The 24,865-nt window shown below is 42.9% G+C and overlaps 1 protein-coding gene across 4 annotated transcripts in view; it reads left to right on the top strand.

Moving 5' to 3' along the window:
* col4a5 (collagen, type IV, alpha 5 (Alport syndrome)) overlaps positions 1 to 24,865 on the top strand; it is a 266,388-nt gene that overhangs the window by 135,017 nt on the left and 106,506 nt on the right. For 3 of the 4 annotated variants that reach the window (XM_072595460.1, XM_072595459.1, XM_072595458.1), the window contains 10 exons: positions 870 to 911; positions 6,575 to 6,665; positions 6,767 to 6,802; positions 7,677 to 7,841; positions 10,201 to 10,293; positions 11,758 to 11,847; positions 17,038 to 17,108; positions 17,505 to 17,696; positions 22,852 to 23,020; positions 24,638 to 24,730. In XM_072595460.1, coding sequence (XP_072451561.1) covers positions 870 to 911; positions 6,575 to 6,665; positions 6,767 to 6,802; positions 7,677 to 7,841; positions 10,201 to 10,293; positions 11,758 to 11,847; positions 17,038 to 17,108; positions 17,505 to 17,696; positions 22,852 to 23,020; positions 24,638 to 24,730 — 1,042 coding nt within the window. The remainder of the gene's footprint in view (positions 1 to 869; positions 912 to 6,574; positions 6,666 to 6,766; positions 6,803 to 7,676; positions 7,842 to 10,200; positions 10,294 to 11,757; positions 11,848 to 17,037; positions 17,109 to 17,504; positions 17,697 to 22,851; positions 23,021 to 24,637; positions 24,731 to 24,865) is intronic. The other variant, XM_072595461.1, reaches the window with a different exon arrangement.

The following is a 24,865-nucleotide window of genomic DNA, read 5'->3' as shown; positions in this document are numbered from 1 at the left end:
TTGGAAGTTGTAGGTTTCAGAATGTCATGAAAAACTGAATATTCTAGGTCAAGGTTGTCTGTAACTCAGTCAATGTTGAGCAGGCTTCATTGGTTTTTGGCCAACACTGGAATGAAGTACCTTTCTGCCAAAAAGGTGAGGAAAGGGAAATCACTGCTCTGCCTTTTTAAATCAAATTTCACTCTCTGACTGGGTGATCCATGAATACCATGGCACAAAGCATTGATATCGGAAATGGAGAAAGATTGTTGTCTGGTATTTAATGACAAATTGATTAAAAACACACAATGGATTGGAGTGGAGGATTGAGCTAATGAAAGAAATAGCAATTTGCAGTAAGTTAATGGTTTGATCACAGAATCCCTAATGTGTGAGAGCAGTCCATTCTGATCCTCCAAAGACATCCCATGCAGACCCATCCTATCCCTTTAATTCTTCATTTTCCATGGTTAGTCCAGCAATCCTACACATTCCTGGACCTTATGGGCAATTTAGCATGGCCAATTCATCGAACTGCTCATCTTTGGACTGTGGGAAGAAACCGGAGCACCCAGAGGAAACCCATGCAGACATGGGGAGAATGTGCAAACTCCACACAGATAGCTGCCTCAGGTGTGGAATCAAACCCATGTCCCTGGCACTATGAGACAGCAGTGCTAACTACTGATTCACCATGCCATCCTGTTGATGGATTTTATGAGAATGAACAGAATTGAAAGATGTCAACTACCGACGAACAACCTCATTAAAAATAATTACACTTTAAATCTGCACATTTGTATATAGCAACTGAGTGGATATTTCATGAACAAAAACTGATGTTTTCTATCAGAATTTTTATATCCTTGTCTTATTTAATCTGTAAACAGGGTCAGAAAGGAGAACGTGGTTTCCCTGGTCCTCCAGGCATTGTGAGTATCCAAGTTTGAATATTCAATATCTGCCTTCCAGTTGCCTTAAATGCTTAATGAAAGATAAAAAATTATGCCGTCATAACTTGATACTTTATTAGTGAACTCAAATGGACAATGTCGATCTCGTTAACCACTTCACAAAGCTCTGAAATTTAAGTTTTACTTCAGGCAAGAATTGACGGAATTACAGAATAATGGAAGCCCCTCGTTCCATGGCAATTTGGGGTCTCGCGTCGTGCAAATTCATGCAAGGATAAACCATTTATCAATCATATTCAATTTATCCATTACCAAATAAATGATCAAATTTATGTTATAAATTAGAAGCAGTGGCAACTGGTGCGAGTATTTTAGCAGCTATTAGAAATATTTCTATTCTGTTAAACAAAATCCAAGAGCAGCGAGGCCAGTGAGCCCAATAAGCTAGCGAGTAGTGCAGAGTATCACTAAAGGATTGGGCTTGGTCTCTATAGTTTCAGAGATAGTTGCTGAGACCATCTACCAAGCCCCGGAATGAAAATGTAGCATAAAGCAGGATGAGCAAACCTTCAGTTTTCAAGGATGTGATATAAACCGAAAGAGAAATGAGAGTGTAGGAATTTTGGTCTAATAAAGTACCTTTTCATTTCCAGAATCTGCATTTAAGTCTGGCTCAGGGTAATGGGTTTTGTGACCTTTTCTTCTTCAGTTGCAAGAGCAGATTCTAATGGGTCACAAACCTGCAGCAGAGAAATGCTTGCAATTTGACAGATTTACACTGAATCACATTGAGTGCAGAAAGGTCTACTTTTAATGCAGCAAGGTCGGGTGTTGCTCTGAGGCAGTGAACACTGTTTATGTGAAGAGGAATTAATTGGCCTAGCGTCACAGCTAGCAGTGCTACACAGACTCCATTCATCCTCCAGGGTAGATACACATGCTGCAACCTGTCTGACCTGCAAAGGGTTCATTAATAGTATTATTATGATTCTAGCTGGTGGTAATATGGACAAGTCAGATCACAGAATGAAACCTGGCTTGATCAATCATATGGTTAACTTTTGCAGTTCTCTGCTATGGTGGTTAGTCACTGAAACATTCCCAAGAGGTTACAAATATTCTTTAACAACAGAGAATGAGTTTATTTTGCAAAACAATTTTAAAGGGTCAAGGTTTTAAAAATAGGATAGTTTGAAAGATCTTAACATAAACAGCAAAACGACATGTCTGCCTTTTCCACAACACTATCTTTTTACAGATATTTAATTCCAGAGAGATTTCACTGCTATCTCAGCTCTTTAAGATTTAATTTAAATGACTCATCCCAGTTCCCTTTCCTTGGAATGCTGAGACAGTTTTATGATTCCTTCCCAAGTCTACTGCAATAACCTTTCAGAATTCTGAAGGATGAAATGTTCTCAATTCTAAGAAGGCTCCACAAGCTAAAATCCTTCAGTTACAGTGACCAGCTCCCTGAAATGAAAGCTTGATTCGCCTGCTAGAAACAAATTGTTCTCCCTCCTGAACAGAACTCCTGAATCTTCTGAAATGAACTCAAAAGCTATGTTGGTAGTTTTCTGATCAGTTATAAACTCAGCAGTACGAACATTCCTTGCATTACCAGTACAGGGGTCAAGCCAAGCATTTAACTGCAGCATCATGTTTTCTTGGAAATTATGCATGTAAGTCAGCGTTCCAAATGACATTCTGACCTGTTAAAAAAAACTTATTCTCACAAAACTCCCACTCAAGAATCGAAATCCAAGCCATCCAAGACAAAGTAGCTCAATTGATTGGCACCACATCCACAAACATTCACTCCCTCCACCACTGATGCTCAGTAGCAGCAGTGTTCATCCATCTACGAGATGTACTACAAAAATTCACCAGAGTTCCATAGACAGCACCTTCCAAAATGTTGGACACTTCCATCTATAAGGCGAATACCACTCTTTTTTTGTAGCATGAGGGTATTGCTGGCTAAGCCAGAATTTATTGCCTATCACAGGCTGCAGTTAAGAATCAACCACATTGCTGTGGGTCTGGAGTCACATGTAGGCCAGACCAGGAAAGGATAGCAGTTTCTTCCCTTAAAGGACCTCAGTGAAAAAAGTGGTGTTTGGCAATAATCAGCAATGGATTCTTGGTCACCATTAGTCATAGAGTCATAGAGATGTACAGCATGGAAACAGACCCTTCGGTCCAACCCGTCCATGCCAACCAGATATCCCAACCCAATCTAGTCCCACCTGCCAGCACCCGGCCCATATCCCTCCAAACCCTTCCTATTCATATACCCATCCAAGTGCGTCTTAAATGTTGCAAATGTACCATCCTCCACCACATCCTCTGGCAGCACATTCCATACACGTACCACCCTCTGTGTGAAATAAGTTGCCCATTAGGTCTCTTTTATATCTTTCCCCTCTCACCCTAAATCTATGCCCTCTAGTTCTGGACTCCCCAACCCCAGGGAAAAGACTTTGACTATTTACCCTATCCATGCCCCTCATAATTTTGTAAACCTCTATAAGGTCACCCCTCAGCCTCCGACGCTGCAGGGAAAACAGTCCCAGCCTGTTCAGCCTCTCCCTGTAGCTCAGATCCTCCAACCCTGGCAACATCCTCGTAAATCTTTTCTGAACCCTTTCAAGTTTCACAACATCTTTCCGATAGGAAGGAGACCAGAATTGCATGCAATATTCCACCAGTGGCCTAACCAATGTCCTGTACAGCCGCAACATGACCTCCCCAACTCCTGTACTCAATACTCTGACCAATAAAGGAAAGCATACCAAACGCCTTCTTCACTATCCTATCTACCTGCGACTCCACTTTCAAGGAGCTATGAACCTGCACTCCAAGATCTCTTTGTTCAGCAACACTCCCTAGGACCTTACCATTAAGTGTATAAGTCCTGCTAAGATTTGCTTTCCCAAAATACACCATCTCGCATTTATCTGAATTCAACTCCATCTGCCACTTCTCAGCCCATTGGCCATCTGGTCAAGATCCTGTTATAATCTGAGGTAACCCTCATCGTTGTCCACCATTAGATTCCATTCCAGATGTTTTACTGAATTCAAGTTGCATGAACTATTGTGTCAGAATTCAAAAGAGGGCATGAAAAATCCCTGGCGGATAGGATCAAGGATAACCCCAAGGCATTCTATGCGTATGTGAGAAACCTGAGAATGACGAGAACGAGGGTAGGTCCGATCAAGGACAGTGGTGGGAGACTGTGTATTGAGTCGGAAGAGATAGGAGAGGTCTTGAACAAGTACTTCTCTTCAGTATTTACGAACGAGAGGGACCGTATTGTTGAAGAGGAGAGTGTGAAACGGACTGATAAGCTAGAAGAGATACCTGTTAGGAAGGAAGATGTGTTGGACATTTTGAACAACTTGAGGATAGACAAGTCCCCCGGGCCTGACGGGATATATCCTAGGATTATGTGGGAAGCAAGAGAGGAAATTGCAGTACCGTTGGCAATGATCTTCTCGTCTTCACTGGCAACTGGGGTGGTACCAGGGGACTGGAGAGTAGCGAATGTTGTGCCCCTGTTCAAAAAAGGGAATAGGGATAACCCCGGGAATTACAGGCCAGTTAGTCTTACTTCTGTGGTAGGCAAAGTAATGGAAAGGGTACTGAGGGATAGGATTTACGAGTATCTGGAAAGACACTGCTTGATTAGGGACAGCCAGCACGGATTTGTGAAGGGTAGGTCTTGCCTTACAAGTCTTATTGAATTCTTTGAGGAGGTGACCAAGCATGTGGATGAGGGTAGAGCAGTGGATGTAGTGTACATGGATTTTAGTAAGGCATTTGATAAGGTTCCCCATGGTAGGCTTATGCGGAAAGTCAGGAGGCATGGGATAGAGGGAAATTTGGCCAATTGGATAGAAAACTGGCTAACTGGTCGAAGTCAGAGAGTGGTGGTAGATGGTAAATATTCAGCATGGGGTCCAGTTACAAGTGGAGTTCCGCAGGGATCAGTTCTGGGTCCTCTGCTGTTTGTAATTTTTATTAATGACTTAGAGGAGGGAGTCGAAGGGTGGGTCAGTAAATTTGCAGATGATACAAAGATAGGTGGAGTTGTGGACAGTGAGGAGGGCTGTTGTCGGCTGCAGAGGGACTTAGATATGATGCAGAGCTGGGCTGAGGAGTGGCAGATGGAGTTCAACCCTGCCAAGTGTGAGGTTGTCCATTTTGGAAGAACAAATAAGAATGCGGAATACAGGGTTAATGGTAGGGTTCTTGGTCAGGTGGAGGAACAGAGGGATCTTGGGGTCTATGTACATAGATCTTTGAAGGTTGCCACTCAGGTGGACAGAGTTTGTAAGAAGGCCTATGGAGTATTATCGTTCATTAGCAGAGGGATTGAATTCAAGAGTCGTGAGGTGATGTTGCAGCTGTACAGGACTTTGGTTAGGCCACATTTGGAGTACTGTGTGCAGTTCTGGTCGCCTCACTTTAGGAAAGATGTGGAAGCTTTGGAGAGGGTGCAGAGAAGATTTACCAGGATGTTGCCTGGAATGGAGAGTAGATCGTACGAGGATAGGTTGAGAGTCCTTGGCCTTTTCTCGTTGGAACGGCGAAGGATGAGGGGTGACTTGATAGAGGTTTATAAGATGATCAGAGGAATAGATAGAGTAGACAGTCAGAAACTTTTTCCCCGGGTACAACAGAGTGTTACAAGGGGACATAAATTTAAGGTGAAGGGTGGAAGGTATAGGGGAGATGTCAGGGGTGGGTTCTTTACCCAGAGAGTGGTGGGGGCATGGAATGCGCTGCCCGAGGGAGTGGTAGAGTCAGATTCATTGGCGACCTTTAAGCGGCATTTGGATAGGTACATGGATGGGTGCTTAATCTGGGATAGAAGTTCGGCACAACATCGTGGGCCGAAGGGCCTGTTCTGTGCTGTATTGTTCTATGTTCTATGTTCTATGTTCTAAAACCAGGTCCCCAGAACATTACCTGGAAATCTGGAATACAAATCCAGCAATAATGCCACTAGGCCATCGCCTCTCTCTTGTAAGTTCCCCATCAATTAACTCGCCATCCTGACCTGGAAACATAATGTCGTTCCTTCAACGCTGTTGGGACAAAATCCTACAATTTCTCCCTTAATGGCATTATGGATCTACCCTCAGCACAGACTGCAGTGGTTCAGGAAGCAGCCCGACACTACCTTCTCAAGGGCAACCAGGAACAGGCAATGAATGCTGGCCCAGCCAGAGAGACCCTGACTGAATGAAAAATAACCAAAAAGACACCTAAATAATACATTGACATCATGCACATTCTATCCCAATACCAATGAAAAGTGCAGACTGTCTGACTACCCCAGGGAATCAATTCAAGATCTTGTAATGTTGCAACAAGTATAACAATGTGGATTAAGTTCTTTCCAAATGGCTGGAAGAAAGGTCCAGCTGAACCAATAGAAAATATGAGAAGTTGACTGAATCCTCACTTCGTATGTCACCACAGAAGTTTAGACAGTTGATTAACTATTGTTAGAAGCAGCAAAATATAATTTTCACGCACATTTATTGGGGTAACACTATTGCTGCATTTAACCCATGATATCATTCACTCCAGCTGATGACATTGGGTTGCTAAATTCTTAAATCTTCATGCAGTATTGCTGTTAATTATTGTAATTTTTTTTGTTGCAGACATTTCCACGACCGGGTGTTACAATTGGACAAAAAGGTGACCCAGGTTTTCCAGGTGCTTCTGGAGAAAAAGGCGATCGAGGTTCCCCAGGTTACTAAACATTTTTAATACTGCAAAGCATGCATATTCTTCCCATTGAAAGTTTTCCTTCAAAATGACTGTGTCCTATCCTGTTGGTTCTTTTCTTACAGGACTTCCAGGGATACCAGGACAACCAGGTCCTCCAGGTGAAATACAGCAATCATTGGGACATTTCCTTGAAAAGGAACATCTCTTGCTTTCCCAACTCATACTCAAAAGAGTGCATGCAAACTCTAATGGTTGTCACATGCTTTACAGAAAAAGCTAGAAGCTGATGACACTAATACTTTCAAACAAAGAACAAATCATTCCTGCCAGCCATAGACATTGCCATCAACACTGAAGCTGAGATCCATGCCAAGATATGCTCAGATCTGGTAGAACACAAGACTTTAAAATTTATCCACTAAACGATCTGAATTCTTTTTGTTCTAAACTTTATGTTTTCCAGTGAGTACTTAGTAACATCAAACAAAACAGAATCTTGTTGTTTTGCCACTAGCTACATTGCGAGGACCATTCAGATGGGTATATTTGCAAATCCTAAATTTCCAGTAGGAACCTGGGCCGACTGAGAAAGGAGATTAGAACATGTTTGGTACAAATAGCTTCACATTTTAATACATCCAAGGAGCGTGGCATCACTTGCTGTTATGAATGCAGATTGGCATCAATACAACAATAGGAGTAAGAGTAGATCATTCAGCTCCTTCAGTCTGCTCTGCCATCCATTTAGATCAGTGCTAATTGGTACTAACTCCATTTTCTCAACTTTACGCTTCTTGATAGCATGGCCTGAAGATGGCTCCCTTAGCGTAAACTCTATAGTCACTACCATCGGATAAGAGATCAGCATTTAAGACTGAAAAGAGGATAAATTCCTTCACACACTTTACAGTTTTATACCCCAAAAGGCTCTCGATATTATAGTGGCTAAAGATATTCAAGATGGAGATCAAAAGATTTTTTTGACACTGTGAAAATTAAACCTGTTTTTTTTCCTCTCATCATTGATACCAGGTCAGCCCAGTATAGGACCACCAGGCACCCCGGGTTTCCCAGGTGAAAGAGGTCAGAAAGGGGAAGAAGGCGTTCCTGGATTTGCACTGCCCGGTCCACAAGGAGCAATTGGTCGTCCAGGTCCCAGTGGTCCTCCAGGCCCTCCTGGTCTACCAGGGCATTTAGGTAAATTTACATACTTCGTTATTATTAGTCACACATGGGCTAAAATAAGTAATTATATACATTCCATACCAGATCAACATAAAGGAAGATTTCCTCTGGAGAAGACAACAGTTGTATTTTCAGATAGTCAATATTCAGGGCATCCTATTGGCTCTCACAACCAATCAGTTATATTCTGCATTCAATGCTCAATTTCAAAACAAGAGATTGTTTTACATAAAATGACCAATTTGTGGATGATGTTGACTGTTCAAAGACGCTCTCCTCTTTAAATAATCCCATGTGATCATTTATGTCAGCTTAAACAGGCAGCTGGAGCTTAAGTTTAGCATAATTTCTGACTCTTGACAGGGCAACACCCTTCATTCTTGCACTAAAGCATCAGTTTAGATTTGGAGAAAGTGAGGACTGCAGATGCTAGAGATCACAGTCGAGAGTGTGGTGCTGGAAAAGCATAGCAGATCAGGCAGCATCTGAGGAGCAGGAGAATTGACATTTCGGGCATAAGCCCTTCATCAGGAACGAGGCTTATGGGTCAGGACTGGGAGATAAATGGGATGAAGGTAGCTGGGAAAGCAATAGATGGATGAAGGTGAGGGAGAAGGTGATACGTCAGAGGGGGATTGATGGACAGGTCAGGAGGACGGTGCCTAGTTGGAGGCTTGGGATTGGGATAATGTAGGGGGAGGGGAAATGAGGAAGCTGTTGCAATCCACAATAATCCTGTGTGTTGCAGGGTCCCAAGGCAGAATATGAGATGTTCCTTCTCCAGGCGTCGGGTGGTAATGGTTTGGCGGCGGAGGAGGCCCAGGACCTGCATGTTCTTAACGGAGTGAGAGGGGATGTTGAAGTGTTCAGCAGTGGGATTGGTGGGTGTGGGGGTCCCAGACATGTACTCTGAAACGATCCGCAAGAAGGCGTCCTCTCTCCCCAATGTAGAGGAGACTATACTGGGTGCAACGGATGCAGTAGATGACATTGGTAGAGGTACAGATGAATTTCTCATGATGTGGAAGGATCCCTTGGGGTCTTGGACTGAGGTGAGGGGAGTGGTGTGGGCACCGGTTAGTCAGTTTAGATGTGTCTCACGGTGAGACTTGAAGACAGTTCTTTCTGGCAAGGGGGTGATAATGCTGCCAGCTATTGGTGAAGTTTTGATAAAAAAAGGAGTCCAAGGTTATGGAGCGCAGATAGGAAAATGGTGTTGATACAACAACCAGATCAACTACTGTATTATTGAAGGTAGAGCAGGCTAGAAGGGCCAAATAGCCCTCTCCTGCTCCTAAGTCCTGTGTTCTTATGTTGACATGTTTTATGTGTAAAATTACAATGGAAGAAACCTGATGAAAGTTCTATCTCGTAATAATATCCCATTGATTGCTGATCATGAATCTTCATCAGGAAAGATATGACACTTCTTTTTGAGAAGGATGAATGATTTAATATGCCAAGAAACATTGAAGGCAACTAACAGATTTGCGTAAATGTATTGAAGTACAATAGTTTTGACCAAAGGAAAGGAACATCAGATCTATTACCTGCTGCACTAAACATCTAACCAGACTTGAAAGATGTCTCTAAACAAGAAATGCAGCCAGAAAAAAAACAGTGTGAAACTTCAGAAATTTGCTGAAGAGGCTGTGCGGGGCAAGTTGCAAATTTTCCTGTAAATTAAGGTAGAGCTACCAAGGTCACTGTGATTTAAACCTTTTCCAGTCCTTAAATAACTGTGAGAAAATTTCACTCTATTCCCTTCTCCCCTTATGTTATCCAGCTTCCCCTTAAATATATCAACAGTATTCACTTCAATCAGTTCCTGCAGTAGCAAGTTCCACATCAGTTCCCAAATTGATTCTTCAGTGGTGATCTTCGATTAATTGCCACTGGGTTTTCTATCCTTTACAGTTGCAAACACCCTGTCAAATGTTTCCAAATTTTCAATGACACTATTTGGTAATTCCTCATGTTTTAACATCCCAGCCTGTCCTTAGACAAAAATAGACAGTGCTGGAAAAACTCAGCAAGACTGACAGCATCCGTGAAGAGAAATCAGAGTTAACGTTTTGGGTCAAATGACCCTACCTCCCAACTCAGCCTGTTCTTGACTGGTATTACATATCTGTATTAATCTTGCAAATCATGTTTTTAACCCTTCTCTAGAGCCTCTGTGCAATTTTTATAATATTATAATAGGTGATTGAAAACCAATTTACACATTTTACTAGACAGTTCCTTACAACTCAATTTGTAGGATACAGTTCATATCCTAAAATAGGTTTGGCTGTCAAATCTATGAAATGTCTGCTTCATGAATTTTCAGTCCAACAGTAGTTTCAAATTAATCCTTTAATTTATTTAGGTCCAGGCATTGGGTTGCAATGTCAGCCAGGGCAGCCAGGACCACCAGGTTTACCAGGAGCACCTGGCTTTGCAGGAGAGAGAGGACTGAAAGGTAAGACTTTCCTATGCACATGTTGCATTGTTCTGATCAGTCAGCTTCTACCATAGAAAGACTGTATTTACCACATGAGGTCACACCAATCTATAGTTGGACACTATGCAGTAAAAGTAAAATGCAGTTTACAAACAGGTGTACCCAAGCATTGCCCAATTGCTATATTTCTAGAACTTGTGAACATTGGTGATTATGGCCCTTGATTGTGATCCACCTGTAGGAGTAATATCAAGCTAATATTGTTTTTACTGTGTTAGAAATGCATGGATAATATGTATTGTATTTTGTGTGTTCCTGGGATGCAGGTGTCATTGGCTAGGCTAGACTTTTTGCCCATCTCATATTGCCCAGTGGGCTAGTAAGAGTCAACATTTTGTTGTGGGTCAGGAGTCACATGTCAGCCAGACCAGGTAAGGACAACAGATTTCCTTCCTCGAAGGACATTAGTGAACTACCGGGTATTTTACAGACAACTAGCAGCAATTACATGTTTGCCATTGGTCTGGCTGTTTACCGAATTCAGATTTCACCATCTGTTACAGTCATATTCCATGGTGGGATTCAAACCCATGTTCCAGAACATTGGCATTGGTTTCTAGATTACTAGTCCAGTGACATTGCTACAATGCTGCCACTTCCTTGGGCTTGGAAACCAACAATGTTGGCCAGTACAGGAATTGCATTGCGACCTTGACATTATTAGCATGTTTTACCATACTGCATGATGGCCAGCAGTCTAAGCAGTTCCTCATGATTGGGGCTGTGATTGTCCATTCCATAATGGGAATTATTTTTGTTTGCTTTGGATTAGCACAATCTACAATTGGTTAAATGTTATGTCACTGTGTATTCACTGATGATTCAGGAAAGTAATCACAACTTGTAGATGGTATAAATTAAGTTTTTTATTCCTTTCATTGAATTTGCTGCCACCTTTATCAAATGAAGGGCCTAGTTGTTAATAATATGTGCATCTATCAGTAAAGTTCATTGTTCAAAAATCATACAGATACGAAGGAAGAGGGATCAGAATCTTAAACATTATAACAATGATATGCTTAAACTGAGTGTCTTGAACTCATGGCTTGTATAGGTTTTGCCAGCAGGACTATTTAGCAAATCAGTACTATTGCCCTTTAATAGTGTGCAACATGTTCCTTTTGAAATCATTTTAATATGCCACCTCAAATTGATCACGCCACCAGTAACTAAATATGTTTCATCCAGGAGTTCAAAATGTATCGCTACATGTAACCCAAGTGTCATAAATACAGAATCTCTAATCCAACTGCATGGTGTTCCTCATAGTTAAAAAGAACAATGTATGAAACTTTCACACACTTAACCATTTCATTTATTTCAGAGAATTATCTATGATGTGATAGAAGATTTTAGAGATCCAGAGGTTTCAATAGCATTTACACATTATTAACACTCTCTTTTCCCCCTTTGACTTGATAGGGGATAAGGGAGACACATGCTTTAACTGTTTTGGTACTGGCAACGGAGCTACTGGTCTACCAGGACCTCCAGGACCACATGGACTTCCAGGTACGACATCAGAGCAACGAGGAACTTGTGTATTAGAATATTCTTGGTTTTGTTGTGCTGCTAAAGTAAGGAAATCATCCAAGATGGAGGATGGGAAAAATTTCTGGCTCCTTTTTTTGAGGTATTTTAGGTGTTGGAGGTGATTTCCTCGAATTCCAGGAGCAGCAATTACTGTTTTATATGCTGTTGCATTGTTTTGGAACTTTGGGGAAAAAAGTCAAAACAACAGCCGTTTAAAAGGGAGAAGGGCAGACAAAGGAAGCACATGGTGAGGACAGTGCAGGAGAGAGAGAGAAAACCTGCACAGTTACCGCCTTTGCTGTTTGAATTCGTGTATCGCTGGATTTCGGAGTGCATCTGGGAAAATTAACAAACAGTGAAATTCACAACTAATCTTGGAGGGACTGTTACGTGAAGTTCACAGCACAGAATCCGATAAGTAAATTGTTGTTTTAAATCTGTCCAATAGAAAGGCTGCAGTAGTGGGTACAGTGGATTCTTTCTTGATTATATGTTTTTGGAGATAAGTCTCTTGATTAAACTTAAAATATAAGCCATAGCTATTAATTTAATCTGGTGCACTGTTTTGTAGAGGAATAAGACGGTGTTATTTTCTGGGTCTGTAGATTGTGAAGGAGCAAAAATGGCCTTTGCAGTGATATGTACTTCTTGTCAGAGGTGGGAGTTTAAAGAGAGTTTAAGGGTTACTTCGGATTATATCTGCCATAAATGCTGTTGGTTGTGAATCTTATCAGATCGAGTGGATCGGTTGGAGAGACAAATAGAAGCGATGAGGAATTTGCAACAGCTACAGTATGTGATGGATGGCAGTTATAGGAAGGGGGGAAAGTCTCAGATACAGTCACATAGATGGGTTAACTCCAGGAAAGATGAGAGAGGTCGGCACCTAGGGCAGGAGTCTTTTGTGGATATACCCATTTCAAACAGGTATGCTGTTTTGGAAAATGTAGGGGGTGATGGAATCTAAGGGGAACGTAGCACAAACAGCCAAGTTTCTGGTATTGAGACTGGCTCTAATGCAACGAGGGGTACTTCGGCTTCCAAGAGATCAATTGTGTTAGGGGATTCTGTAGTCCGAGATACAGACAGACGTTTCTGTGGCCAGCAGAGAAAAAACAGAATGGTGTGTTGTTTCCATGCTGCCAAGAACAAGGATGTCTCAGAGAGGGTGCAGAATGTTCTCACGGGAGAGAGGGGACAGCAGGAGGTCATTGTCCACATTGGAACCAATGACATTGGAAGGAAAAAGGTTGAGACTCTGAAGGGAGAGTACAGAGAGTTAGGTAGAATTTTAAAAAGGAGGTCCTCAAGGGTTGTAATAACTGGATTACTCCCAGTGCTACGAGCTAGTGAGGGCAGGAATAGGAGGATAGAGCAGATGAATGCATGGCTGAGGAGCTGGTGTATGGGAGAAGGATTCACATTTTTGGATCATTGGAATCTCTTTTGGGGTAGAAGTGACCTGTACAAGGACGGATTGCACCTAAATTGGAAGGGGACTAATATACTGGCAGGGAAATTTGCTAGAACTGCTTGGGAGGATTTAAACTAGATGGGGGGGTGGGACCCAGGGAGATAGTGAGGAAAGAGATCGATCTGAGATGGGTACAGCTGAGAACAGAAGTGAGTCAGTCAGGGCAGGCAGGGACAAGGTAGGACTAATAAATTAAACTGCATTTATTTCAATGCAAGGGGCCCAACAAGGAAGGCAGATGAACTCGGGGCATGGTTAGGAACATGGGACTGGGATATCATAGCAATTACGGAAACATGGCTCAGGGATGGGCAGGACTGGCAGCTGAATGTTCGAGAATACAAATACTACAGGAAGGGAGGCAAGAGAGGAGGGGGAGTGACATTTTTGATAAGGGACAGTATTACAGCTGTGCTAAGGGAGGATATTCCCGGAAATACATCCAGGGAGGTTATTTGGGTGGATCTGAGAAATAAGGAAGGGATGATCACCTTATTGGGATTGTATTATAGACCCCCTAATAGTCAGAGGGAAATTGAGAAACAAACTTGTAAGGAGATCTCCGCCTTCTGTAAGAATAATAAGGTGGTTATGGTAGGGGATTTTAACTTTCCAAACATAGACTGGGACTCCCATAATGTTAAAGGTTTAGATGGAGAGGAATTTCTTAAGTGTGTACAGGACAATTTTCTGATTCAGTATGTGGATGTACCTACTAGAGAAGATGCAAAACTTGACTTACTCTTGGGAAATAAGGCAGGGCAGGTAACTGAGGTGTCAGTGGGGGAGCACTTTGGGGCCAGTGACCATAATTCTATTCGTTTTAAAATAGTGATGGAAAAGGATAGACCAGATCTAAAAGTTGAAGTTTTAAATTGGAGAAAGGCCAATTTTGATGGTATTAGGTAAGAACCTTCAAAAGCTGATTGGAGGCAGGTAAAGGGATGGTTGGAAAATGGGAAGCCTTCAGAAATGAGATAACAAGAATCCAGAGAAAGTATATTCCTGTCAGGGTGAAAGGGAAGGTTGGTAACTATAGGGAATGCTGGATGATGAAAGAAATTGAGGGTTTGGTTAAGAAAAAGAAGGAAGCATATGTCAGGTACAGACAGGATAGAATGAGTGAATCCTTAGAAGAGTATAAAGAAAGTAGGAGTATACTTAAGAGGGAAATCAGGAAGGCAAAACGGGGACATGAGATAGCTTTGGCAAATAGACTTAAGGAGACTCCAAAGGGTTTTTACAAATATATTAAGGACAAAAGGGTAACTAGGGAGAGAATAGGGCCCCTCAAAGATCAACAAGGCGGCCTTTGTGTGGAGCCAAAGAAAATGGGGGAGATACTAAATGAATATTCTGCAATTAGTATTTACTGTGGAAAAGGATATGGAAGATATAGACTGTAGGGACATCTCGCAAAATGTCCAGATTACAGAGGAGGAAGTGCTGGATGTCTTGAAACGGTTAAAGGTGGATAAATCCCCAGGACCTGATCAGGTGTACCCAAGAGCTCTGTGGGAAGCTAGAGAAGTAATCGCTGGGCCTCTTGCTGAGATATTTGTATCATCGATAGTCACAGATGAGGTGCCAGAAGACTGGAGGTTGGCAAACGTGGTGCCACTGTTTAAGAAGGGTGGTAAGGACAAGCCAGGGAACTATAGACCAGTGAGCCTGACCTCGGTGGTGGGCAAGTTGTTGGAGGGAATCCTGAGGGACAGGATGTACATGTATTTGGAAAGGCAAGGACTGATTCGGGATAGTCAACACGTCTTTGTGCGTGGGAAATCATGTCTCACAAATTTGATTGAGTTTTTTGATGAAGTAACGAAGAAGATTGATAAGGGCAGAGCAGTAGATGTGATCGATATGTACTTCAGTAAGGCGTTCGACAAGGTTCCCCATGGGAGACTGATTAGCAAGGTTAGATCTCATGGAATACAGGGAGAACCATCCATTTGGATACAGAACTGGCTCAAAGGTAGAAGACAGAGGGTGGTGGTGGAGGGTTGTTTTTCAGACTGGAGGCCTGTGACCAGTGGAGTGCTCCAAGGATCGGTGCTGGGCCCTCTACTTTTTGTCATTTACATAAATGATTTGGATGCGAGCATAAGAGGTACAGTTAGTAAGTTTGCAGATGACACCAAAATTGGAGGTGTAGTGGACAGCGAAGAGGGTTACCTCAGATTACAACAGGACCTTGACCAGATCGGCCAATGGGTTGAGAAGTGGCAGATGGAGTTTAATTCAGATAAATGCGAGGTGCTGCATTTTGGGAAAGCAAATCTTAGCAGGACTTATACACTTAATGGTAAGGTCCTAGGGAGTGTTGCTGAACAAAGACACCTTGGAGTGCATGTTCATAGTTCCTTGAAAGTGGAGTCGCAGGAAGATAGGATAGTGAAGAAAGGCATTTGGTATGCTTTCCTTTATTGGTCAGAGTATTGAGTACAGGAGTTGGGACTGTACAGGACATTGGTTAGGCCACTGTTGGAATATTGCGTGCAATTCTGGTCTCCTTCCTATCGGAAAGATGTTGTGAAACTTGAAAGAGTTCAGAAAAGATCTACAAGGATGTTGCCAGGGTTGGAGGATCTGAGCTACAGGGAGAGGCTGAACGGGCTTGGGCTGTTTTCCCAGGAGCATCAGAGGTTGAGGGGTGACCTTTATAGAGGTTTACAAAATTATGAGGGGCATGGATAGGGTAAATAGACAAAGTCTTTTCCCTGGGGTTGGGGAGTCCAGAACTAGAGGACATAGATTTAGGGTGAGAGGGGAAAGATATAAAAGAGACCTAAGGGGCAACCTTTTCACGCAGAGGGTGGTACATGTATGGAATGAGCTGCCAGAGGAAGTGGAGGAAGCTGGTACAATTGCAACATTTAAGAGACATTTGGATTGCTATATGAATAGGAAGGGTTTGGAGGGATATGTGCTGGGTGCTGGCAGGTGGGACTAGATTGGGTTGGGATATCTGGTCGGAATGGACAGGTTGGACCGAAGGGTCTGTTTCCATGCTGTACATCTCTATGACTCTATGACTCTATAAGATTTTTATTGAAGGATTTTTCTGTGATTTCATCTTGCCACAGGGCTGCGTAACAGAGTGAAATCATGTGACATTGTATCACTTCCTCTGACGTACAGTTTGTCTCATTAGCATATCAGGCAAAAGTGAGGACTGCAAACAGTTGGAGATTAGAGTCGAGAGTGTGGTGCTGAAAAAGCACAGCAGATCAGGCAATATCCGAGGAGCAGGAAAATCACATTTCAGGCAAAAGCCCTTCATCAGGAATTCTTGATGAAGGGCTTTTGCCTGAATCATCGATTTTCCTGCTCCTCGGAAGCTGCCAGACCTGCTGTGCTTTTCCAGCAACATAATCTTGACTCATTAGCATATCACGCAGTCAGACTTAACCTTTTATACTCATCTTCCTGACTCCTTATCTCTCTGATTTTACACAAGGATAACTGCTATGGTAATCTCACTGCTCTAAGCAACAATTGGTGGCAATTTGGAATTCGAGCCTTTTGTGTAGACCCTCAGACTGTCCAGGGCAGAAAGAGAAATGACAGCTGACTGCAGTTATACAATCTGGATCTCTCGATATAATGCATCATCTCTAGTCTATCTGACTATTTCAACTGTTGTGTAGCTTTTGTGTAGAAACTAGTAGGCGTCTGCTTTTGGATTTCAGGTCAACCAGGATTGCCAGGAATGAAAGGAGATCGTGGGCTACCTGGTCCAATTGGAACTTTGGGACCGCCTGTAAGTGCTGGGGGCGGGGGGGGGGGGGGGGGGGGGTGGGAGAAGATGTAGAATGGATCTTCATTGCCTATCATGGTAACACTAGATGTCCATTGGCTGATCTAATTGACAATATGGGCTCCAGGCTAGAGACCTATAGTCAAGGATCAATAAAGAGTATTATGGCCTCTAAAACTAAAAGGATTTGCACCTTTGTGCATTACTTATGTTCCACTTCTCCCTTGCTTTCTTTGAATTTGATCTTGGATGCATGTTTTAAATTTCCTCAATTCAGTCATATACATTTTGAAAATCTAAGGCTTTGGTTAATAATCCTGTGGCCATTAAAGACCATTTTCAGTTCTTAATGGAAGTATCTAACTTCACAGCCAGTCTTTCTGTCTTCCCCATTTCTAGGGTTTGCCAGGCCCTCCTGGTATTCCAGGAGCCCGTGGCCCGAAAGGTGACCGTGGAGACGGCTTTGGCTTTCCAGGCCCAAAAGGTGATCGAGGGAATCCTGGTTTCCCAGGACCCCCAGGACTTCCAGGATTAGATGGCACCCCAGGAAGAAACGGCCTGCCAGGTCCACCTGGTCCTAAAGGTGTACCCGTGAGTAATTATTCTGCTACTTCAGTTCAGATTTCTTAAAGAAAGTGACTAACAATGATCTGCTATGTCAGGGGAGGATAATTGAGTATCTTTGACTGTTCTCCTACATGGTGGATTTATATAAAGGTCTTGGTAAAGATCCACAAGAGAGCTGCAAAACTGATTCCCGGCTTATAGAAATTTAACTATTCAAAGAGGTTTAGTGGCTTTTGGCTATTTAGTTTAAAAAGACATGAACTTACAGCCAACCTGGTAGAGGTGTAGAAAACTGCTAAAGGGCTTGATGCGATCCATTTTGGTAGATTATTCCAGGTTAATACTATTAGGGAAGGCTAGGGTATATGAGTTTAAACAAGCTAAGAGTCGGAATATTTTGAATACTCCCAAAGAGTAATGAGTCTCAGAAACATACCACAGTCTAGTGTCATGAGTTCAGTATGTCTTTGAAACAAAGCTGGAGCAGTTCTTGCATTATCCATGTCATCTCATGGAAAAAGTAGGAAAGCGAGTAGTGTAGATGACACAAAGGATAGCCACTCATCAGGGGCCGAATGACATGGGTGAATTGTGGCAGAATAGTGTGATTAGTCCAATGAGGCTTATCTCAAAAAACATCACACCATCTTTTATGTATTTGCCAGCAATAAGGTGAGTTCCTCACGAGGTAGTGGTGAGTTGCCAACTAAGCGGCATTACAACTTGCCTTATTAATGCCATAACTTGCCTCATTAATGTTTAGCTACTCAATGTGCCAAAGAAACCAGAGACTGAGAATTCTCCAGTTGGAAGTTAGAGTGGGTACTTGGCAATCAGCTTACTACTTGCTTCAAAGACTATGTTAGACACTGTACACCATGCTCCATCATAGTTACCAGCCACAAGTACCCCGTGTTAACCGACATTGGCTTCCGACACGTGCCAGCCTCTAACAGCCTATATGGTCCATTTCTGATCCACTTGCAGGCCACTTCTGCACTTCAAAGTGACATCTTGGGCAGCACCAGCAACTATCCTTGTAATATTGCAGGAAGGGTGCTGTGCTTAGGACATGCACCCAGTTCATGGGTTGGGCCACCTCCTGGCTGTTGGCATACAGTCACACATTCACTCTGAGCCTACCCGAATGCTCACAGCATCCCTGGATTGCATTGTTTTGTCTTGACTTTTTATGTTTCTCCCCATCAGCCAGATACGTAGGACTGCTGTATTGCCATGCATTATGATACAAACCAAGCCGGCAAGCGTGTCATAGTTGTCAGAGTCATCAGTCAAGTCAATAGGAATAGTCTTCGGCAAGTAGGTTCCCAAATAAGTCAAGGGCAGCCTCTGATACCAGTCCTGGGGTTCACTCAGTCAGTCAGAGACATGGAGATGTACAGCACAGAAATAGACCCTTCAGTCCAACTCATCCATGCCAACCAGGTATCCCAACCCAATCTAGTCCAACCTGCCAGCACTTGGCCCATATCCCTGTAAAGCCTTCCTATTCATATACCCATCCAGATGCATTTTAACTGTTGCAATTGTACCAACGTCTACCACTTCAGCTGGCAGCTCATTCCATACATTCAACACCCGCGGTGTGAAAAAGTTTCCCTTAGGTCCCTTTTATATTTTTCCCCTCTCACCCTAGTTCTGGACTCCCCCACCCCAGGGAAAAGACTTTGTCTATTTATCCTATCTATGCCCCTCATGATTTTTTAAACCTCTATAAAATCATGAGGGACATGGACAGGGTCAGCCGTTTGAGGTGGTCAGATTCAGGATACAGTTCTGATAACAGACGAGGAGCTATATGCCCTGCAGCCTATCACCTGACTTGACTCTGTCTTCCCTGATGGAGGGGGAGCAGACAAGGGAGGGGGATGGTGTCAATTTCCATCTGGAATAAGAGAGAGGGTGGTACCATAGCAGATGAAAGTGGATGGCACAGATGTTAATTTTAGGAATTTGCCCTGAGTGAGTGAGTAGGGAGCACAGAGGACCTACAGGGTTAGTGTTGTCAGGGTTGAGGTAGATGACAGCAGTGTGGAAAGATATTGTAGACAATAGTGAGTATGATAGAGGGTGAGCCTGAAGAGGAGATGAGTATGGTAGCAGAGATCGAGTGGGTAACAGGTATCCGAAAGGAGATGGTGGCACTCATTCTGGTGGCATCAGGAAGGTTGTTGACCTTCTTCTTACGTTGCTGGACATTCAGCCAATTGGCTGACACAGCGACACGGTGGCTCAGTGGTTAGCACTGCTGCCTCATGGCGCCAGGGACTCCAGGTTCAATTCCAGCCTCAGACGACTGTCTGTGTGGAGTTTGCACATTCTCATTGTGTCTGTGTGGGTTTCCTCCGGGTGCTCTGATTTCCTCCCACAGTCCAAAGATGTGCAGGTTAGGCGAATTAGCCGTGCTAAATTGCCCATGTGTTCAGAGATGCATAGGTTAGGTGCACTAGTCAGGGGTGAATGTAGACTAGTAGGGTAAGGTAATGAATTTGGGTGGGGTGCTCTTTGGAGGGTCATGATGGACTTGTTGGGCCAAAGGGCCTGTTTCCACACTGTTGGGATTCTAAGAAAAGTATTGACCTAGGAGGTAATTTGGGGTGACCTTAGCATGCTCTGATGTAATCTGCTGCTCCTTGGGAAATAGGAAATCCCACCTGTACACCACCTCATCCAGTAGGGCCCTGCCCACAAAGTGGGGTGATGAACTCTTCCTGTCTGGAGTAACTGTCAGGAATCCTGCAGGGAAGTTCTGGACTCACAGAGGTGCAACAGCCTTTTAAATATAACACTAGTGCCAGGGGTGCTGTTCAATTCTAGAATATGGGGGCAGAAGTGAATTGTTCCAAGAACGGTGTGCATTAGGATGGGGCTTGAATTGGATGAAAAGGATGCCATAGGTGCAGGGTAGGTAACTAATGGGATATATTTTATAAGATAAGGTGGAAAAACTTGGCCTCACAACAAGAAACACTTCAAAAAACCCATCACAACTTGCATGTAGCCATAAAAACGTAATATTCAGCCCATCAAGTCTATAGGGGAATACAAACAGATTAAATGAGAGGACAAAGACATTGCAAGTGGAATATAATGTGGAAAACTATGAGGGTGTGCACGTTGGCAAGAAAAATTAAAGAACTGAATGCTATTTGAATGGAAAAAGACTGTAGAAAGCTACAGCATAGAAGGATTTGGAGGTCTTCATTGTATGAATCACAAAAAGCGAACATCCGTGTTCATCAGGTAATAGGGAAGGCAAATGGACTGTTGATCTTTGTTCTGGAAGGAAGGGAGTAGAAAAATAAAGAGGTTCTGCTAAAACTATACAGTGCAGTGGTCAGACTGCAGCTATAATACTGTAAACAGTTATGGGCCCCCTATTTAAGGAAATATATACAGGCATTGGAGGCAGTACAGAGAAGTTTCACTCGATTGATTTAGGCATGGAGGGATTGTCATATGAGGTTGGGTATGCTGGGCCTGTAACCAATGGATTTTAGAGAATGAGAGGCACCCTTATTAAAAAAATAGAATATTCATCAAGTACTTGACAGGGTAGATGTGGAAAGGTTGTTTCCCTTAGCAAGAGAGTCGAGGTCATAGGGCATAAACATAGAGTAAGGGGTCACCCATTGAAGTCAGAGATGAGATGAAATTTCTTGTCTCAGAAGCTAGTGAATTGATGGAATTCTTTACCACAGAGATCCTTTGAGGTTGGTTTAAGTTCAAGGCTGTGATTGACAGATTTTTAATTAGTAGGAGAATCAAGGGTTATGAGGAAAAGGCAGCAAAATCATGTTGGGGATGATCTCATCAGCCATATTTTCAATGAATATAAAAGCAGATACGATTGGACAAAAAACTTACTTCTTCTACTCCAATGTCTTATGGTCTTAGTTTTGATGAACAGAGGTTATCTTTTTACTTTAATGTCCATTGGGTATTTCCCTTTTTGTCATATTCCAGGTGAGTACAGGCTATAGAAGTGAAGTGTGCAGCGAAGGTTTAAGAGGTAAAGATGTTTCTCTTCATGGTGCACGAGCCACTGTAATATGGATAGGCTTGGTGGGTCAGTTTGTGTTTTCCTGACCATCAATTTCCTGTGGTTGTGTTGGCTCAAACGACTGCTCCTAGAAAACTGCCTGAGGATTTGAATTTTCAGCACACTATTGCCATCCAGACATGTTTCCAAAACTCTTTTCTTCTTCGCACATGGGATAAGGGGATTGATGGCATCGTTAAGGAGGGAATTCCAGGAATTTGACCCAGTGACACTGAAGGATCAACAATATATTTTCAAGTCAGGATGGTGAATGGCCTGAACGGGAACTCACATGTGATGTCCCCATGTATCTGCTGCCCTTGTCCTTCCAGCTGGAAGAGTTTGTGGGATTGGAAGGTATTGTTGCAGGATCTCTGGTGAATTTCTGTAGTCTGTCTCATAGTTGGTGTGCATCGCTGCTACTGAAATGTTACTGAAAAGAGAGCTATCTGGAGCTGGATGTCAGACTACTCTTACTGTATCTAGAGACTTTCGAAGCTCTGTTCAACATCAGTAGAGGGTAAGAGCAACATCAATTGGGGGAAATAATCAACATACACTTGAAGGGTTTTGAGTTAAGTATCTTAGAAACTCTACAGTGTGGAAACAGGCCCTTCAACCCAATAAGACCACACCGACCCTCTGAGGAGTATCCCACCCAAACCCATTCCCCTGCTCTATTACTCTGCATTCACTCCTGACTAATGCACCTAACCTACAATCCCTGAACACTATGGGCAACTTAGCATGGCCAATTCTCCTAGCCTGCACATCTTTGAACTGTGTGAGGCAACCAGAGCACTCGGAGGAAACCCACGCAGACAAGGGGGGAATGTGCAAACTCCACACAGTCAGTCGCCTGAGGCTGGAATCGAACCCCGGACCCTAGCGCTGTGAGGCAGCACTGAGCCACCGTGCCGCCCAAAATAGAGATAATCAGCATGCTTTTGTAATGGAGTGGATAATCTTTCATTTTAATCATTACTTGAAAGCTTTTGTGATTTTTATTCCAAATAAATGGGTGTTCAGATTTTTGTTTTTGTGGAATGTGCTGGCTGTGGAAGGTGGAATCTTCTACCTCCCCTCGGTATTAATAAGTACATGGAACTTTTTTAGGGTGGCTTGGCCTTCAAAGGAGCAATCGGACTCCCTGGAGACCCAGGCCCAATTGGATTTCCAGGAGAGAGAGGTCCCCCAGGCCCACCAGGATTTGGTCCACCAGGCTATCCAGGGGAGAAAGGTGCTCAGGGAGTATCAGGTCGCCCTGGAGCCCCTGGAGCTCCAGGTAAGTCAACAATATCTTATTAACTTCACTCTGCTATGTTAGACACATTCTCAATTACAAGATTAGGAAAATGAGCTCATAACTTAGAAATAGCTTGTGAAAGTCCATGATAATTTCCTTCTCAAGGTAGGTGCTTTAATAAAATGCTGCATTTACTAACATAAGAAAAAAGCAGTTTGAAAGGAATGGTTGTGTTAAATGGTTGTGATCTGTTAGCCTTCAGTTTCTCTCCCTGTGCCAAGTTGAGAAACTTATTAAAGACACAGCACAGTCAATTGTCCAACATCCTCTAGATGGGTGTTACATTGGGCACACAGCTCCTTCAGGCACAGGCCTTTATGAAGACATTCCTGTCCCTGATAGGATAGAGCCTGTACTTGTGAAAGGACAAGATATTCTTGCTACAAGGTGATCTCAGAGGGAAAAGGAGGCTGTGATAAAGGTCTCACCATTCCCAACTGCCCCTTGACATTTAGGCAACTGAATGGGAAGGTGGACAAAGGGAGGGAATTATTCAGGGTTTACAAGCTTTAACTCAACATCTATCAGCTTAAAGAAGAAATTGTTCCAGCACACAACAGGGCCAATGAATTCTACACATGTGATCTAGTCACCATTAAAACTTGACACCAGCCTTGGGTGTTATGTCTGCTGTCTATTCTGATTGTGCTATACTCGAACTATCACTTATCAATAAAACATTTTCATCCTTTGAACTAAACCAACTGTAACTCCTTAACTCTCTTTTGAGCAAAATCATGCAGTATTCGAATATTGATGCACCCCTTCCTCTGACTAATGTAACCGGTGTGTGTTGGGATCCAACTTATTTGATATTGTTCACCAAATTCATGAAATCATTACACAATAGCTTAAGACTACAATATATAGGAGCAGAATTAGGCCATTCAACCCATCCAGTCTGTTCCACCATCGGATCACGGCTGATATGTTTCTCAACCCCCATCTCCTGCCTTCTCCCTGTAATCTTTGATCCTCTTACAAATCAAGAACCTATCTATCTCTGTCTGAAGTGTATAGAATGACTTGGCCTTCACAGCCCTCTGCAACAATGAGTTCCACAGATTCACTGCCCTCTGGAAGGAGGCCATTTAATCCATCAAGTTTGCAGCAGTCCCGTATTCTTACCCTATATCTTTGAAATGTTTTCTCTTTCAATTAATTTTTCCAAATGCCTTTTTGAATCAAAATCCACCATGTTATCAGACATTGACTTCAAACACAAATCACTTACTGCATGATTGCTCATGTCACCTCTGTTTTTATTTTTGCCAAGCATCTTTAATTTGTTCCAACTTTCTAAAAGCTTCACCTGAGATCACAGAGCTCATGTTGAGATAATTTGGACTATCATGACCATGTTGTCTCAATGATAGAGTAGTTAGCGCCATACTCCATTTTTGTCCAGACTCTGTAACTCCCTCATTGTCAAGTACCAATCAAAATTCCTTATTAAATTATGCATGGTGACAGTGTCCACCACCTTTTCAGCGATCATGAGTTGTTAGTGCTTTTTAGCCCATGCAGAGTTGTCTAATGTTCTATCGCACTTGGTGTTTGTGGGAACCATCATTAATCCTTTGCCATTCTGTCCAGGTGCTAAAGGTGATTCTGGTCAAACAGTCTCTGAGCCTGGTCCAAGAGGTCCACCGGGGATACCAGGTGAACCTGGATTGGCAGGTCGCCCAGGTAAGATGCTTCAGCTGTCTGTACAAGATGAAGAACTTTGTCCCTACTTGTGCCTACTTTGCCAGGACAAATTAACTAGGGGGGGGATTTATGCTAGTTAAAAATGTTTCTGATTGGAGACAGAGTGAAGTTGAT

The sequence above is a fragment of the Chiloscyllium punctatum genome, chromosome 25 (genome assembly GCF_047496795.1).
Source record: "Chiloscyllium punctatum isolate Juve2018m chromosome 25, sChiPun1.3, whole genome shotgun sequence".
In the NCBI taxonomy this organism is placed as follows: Eukaryota; Metazoa; Chordata; class Chondrichthyes; order Orectolobiformes; family Hemiscylliidae; genus Chiloscyllium; species Chiloscyllium punctatum.
Note: the sequence above shows the minus strand (reverse complement) of the source record. Positions and strands in the feature narration are given on the sequence as shown.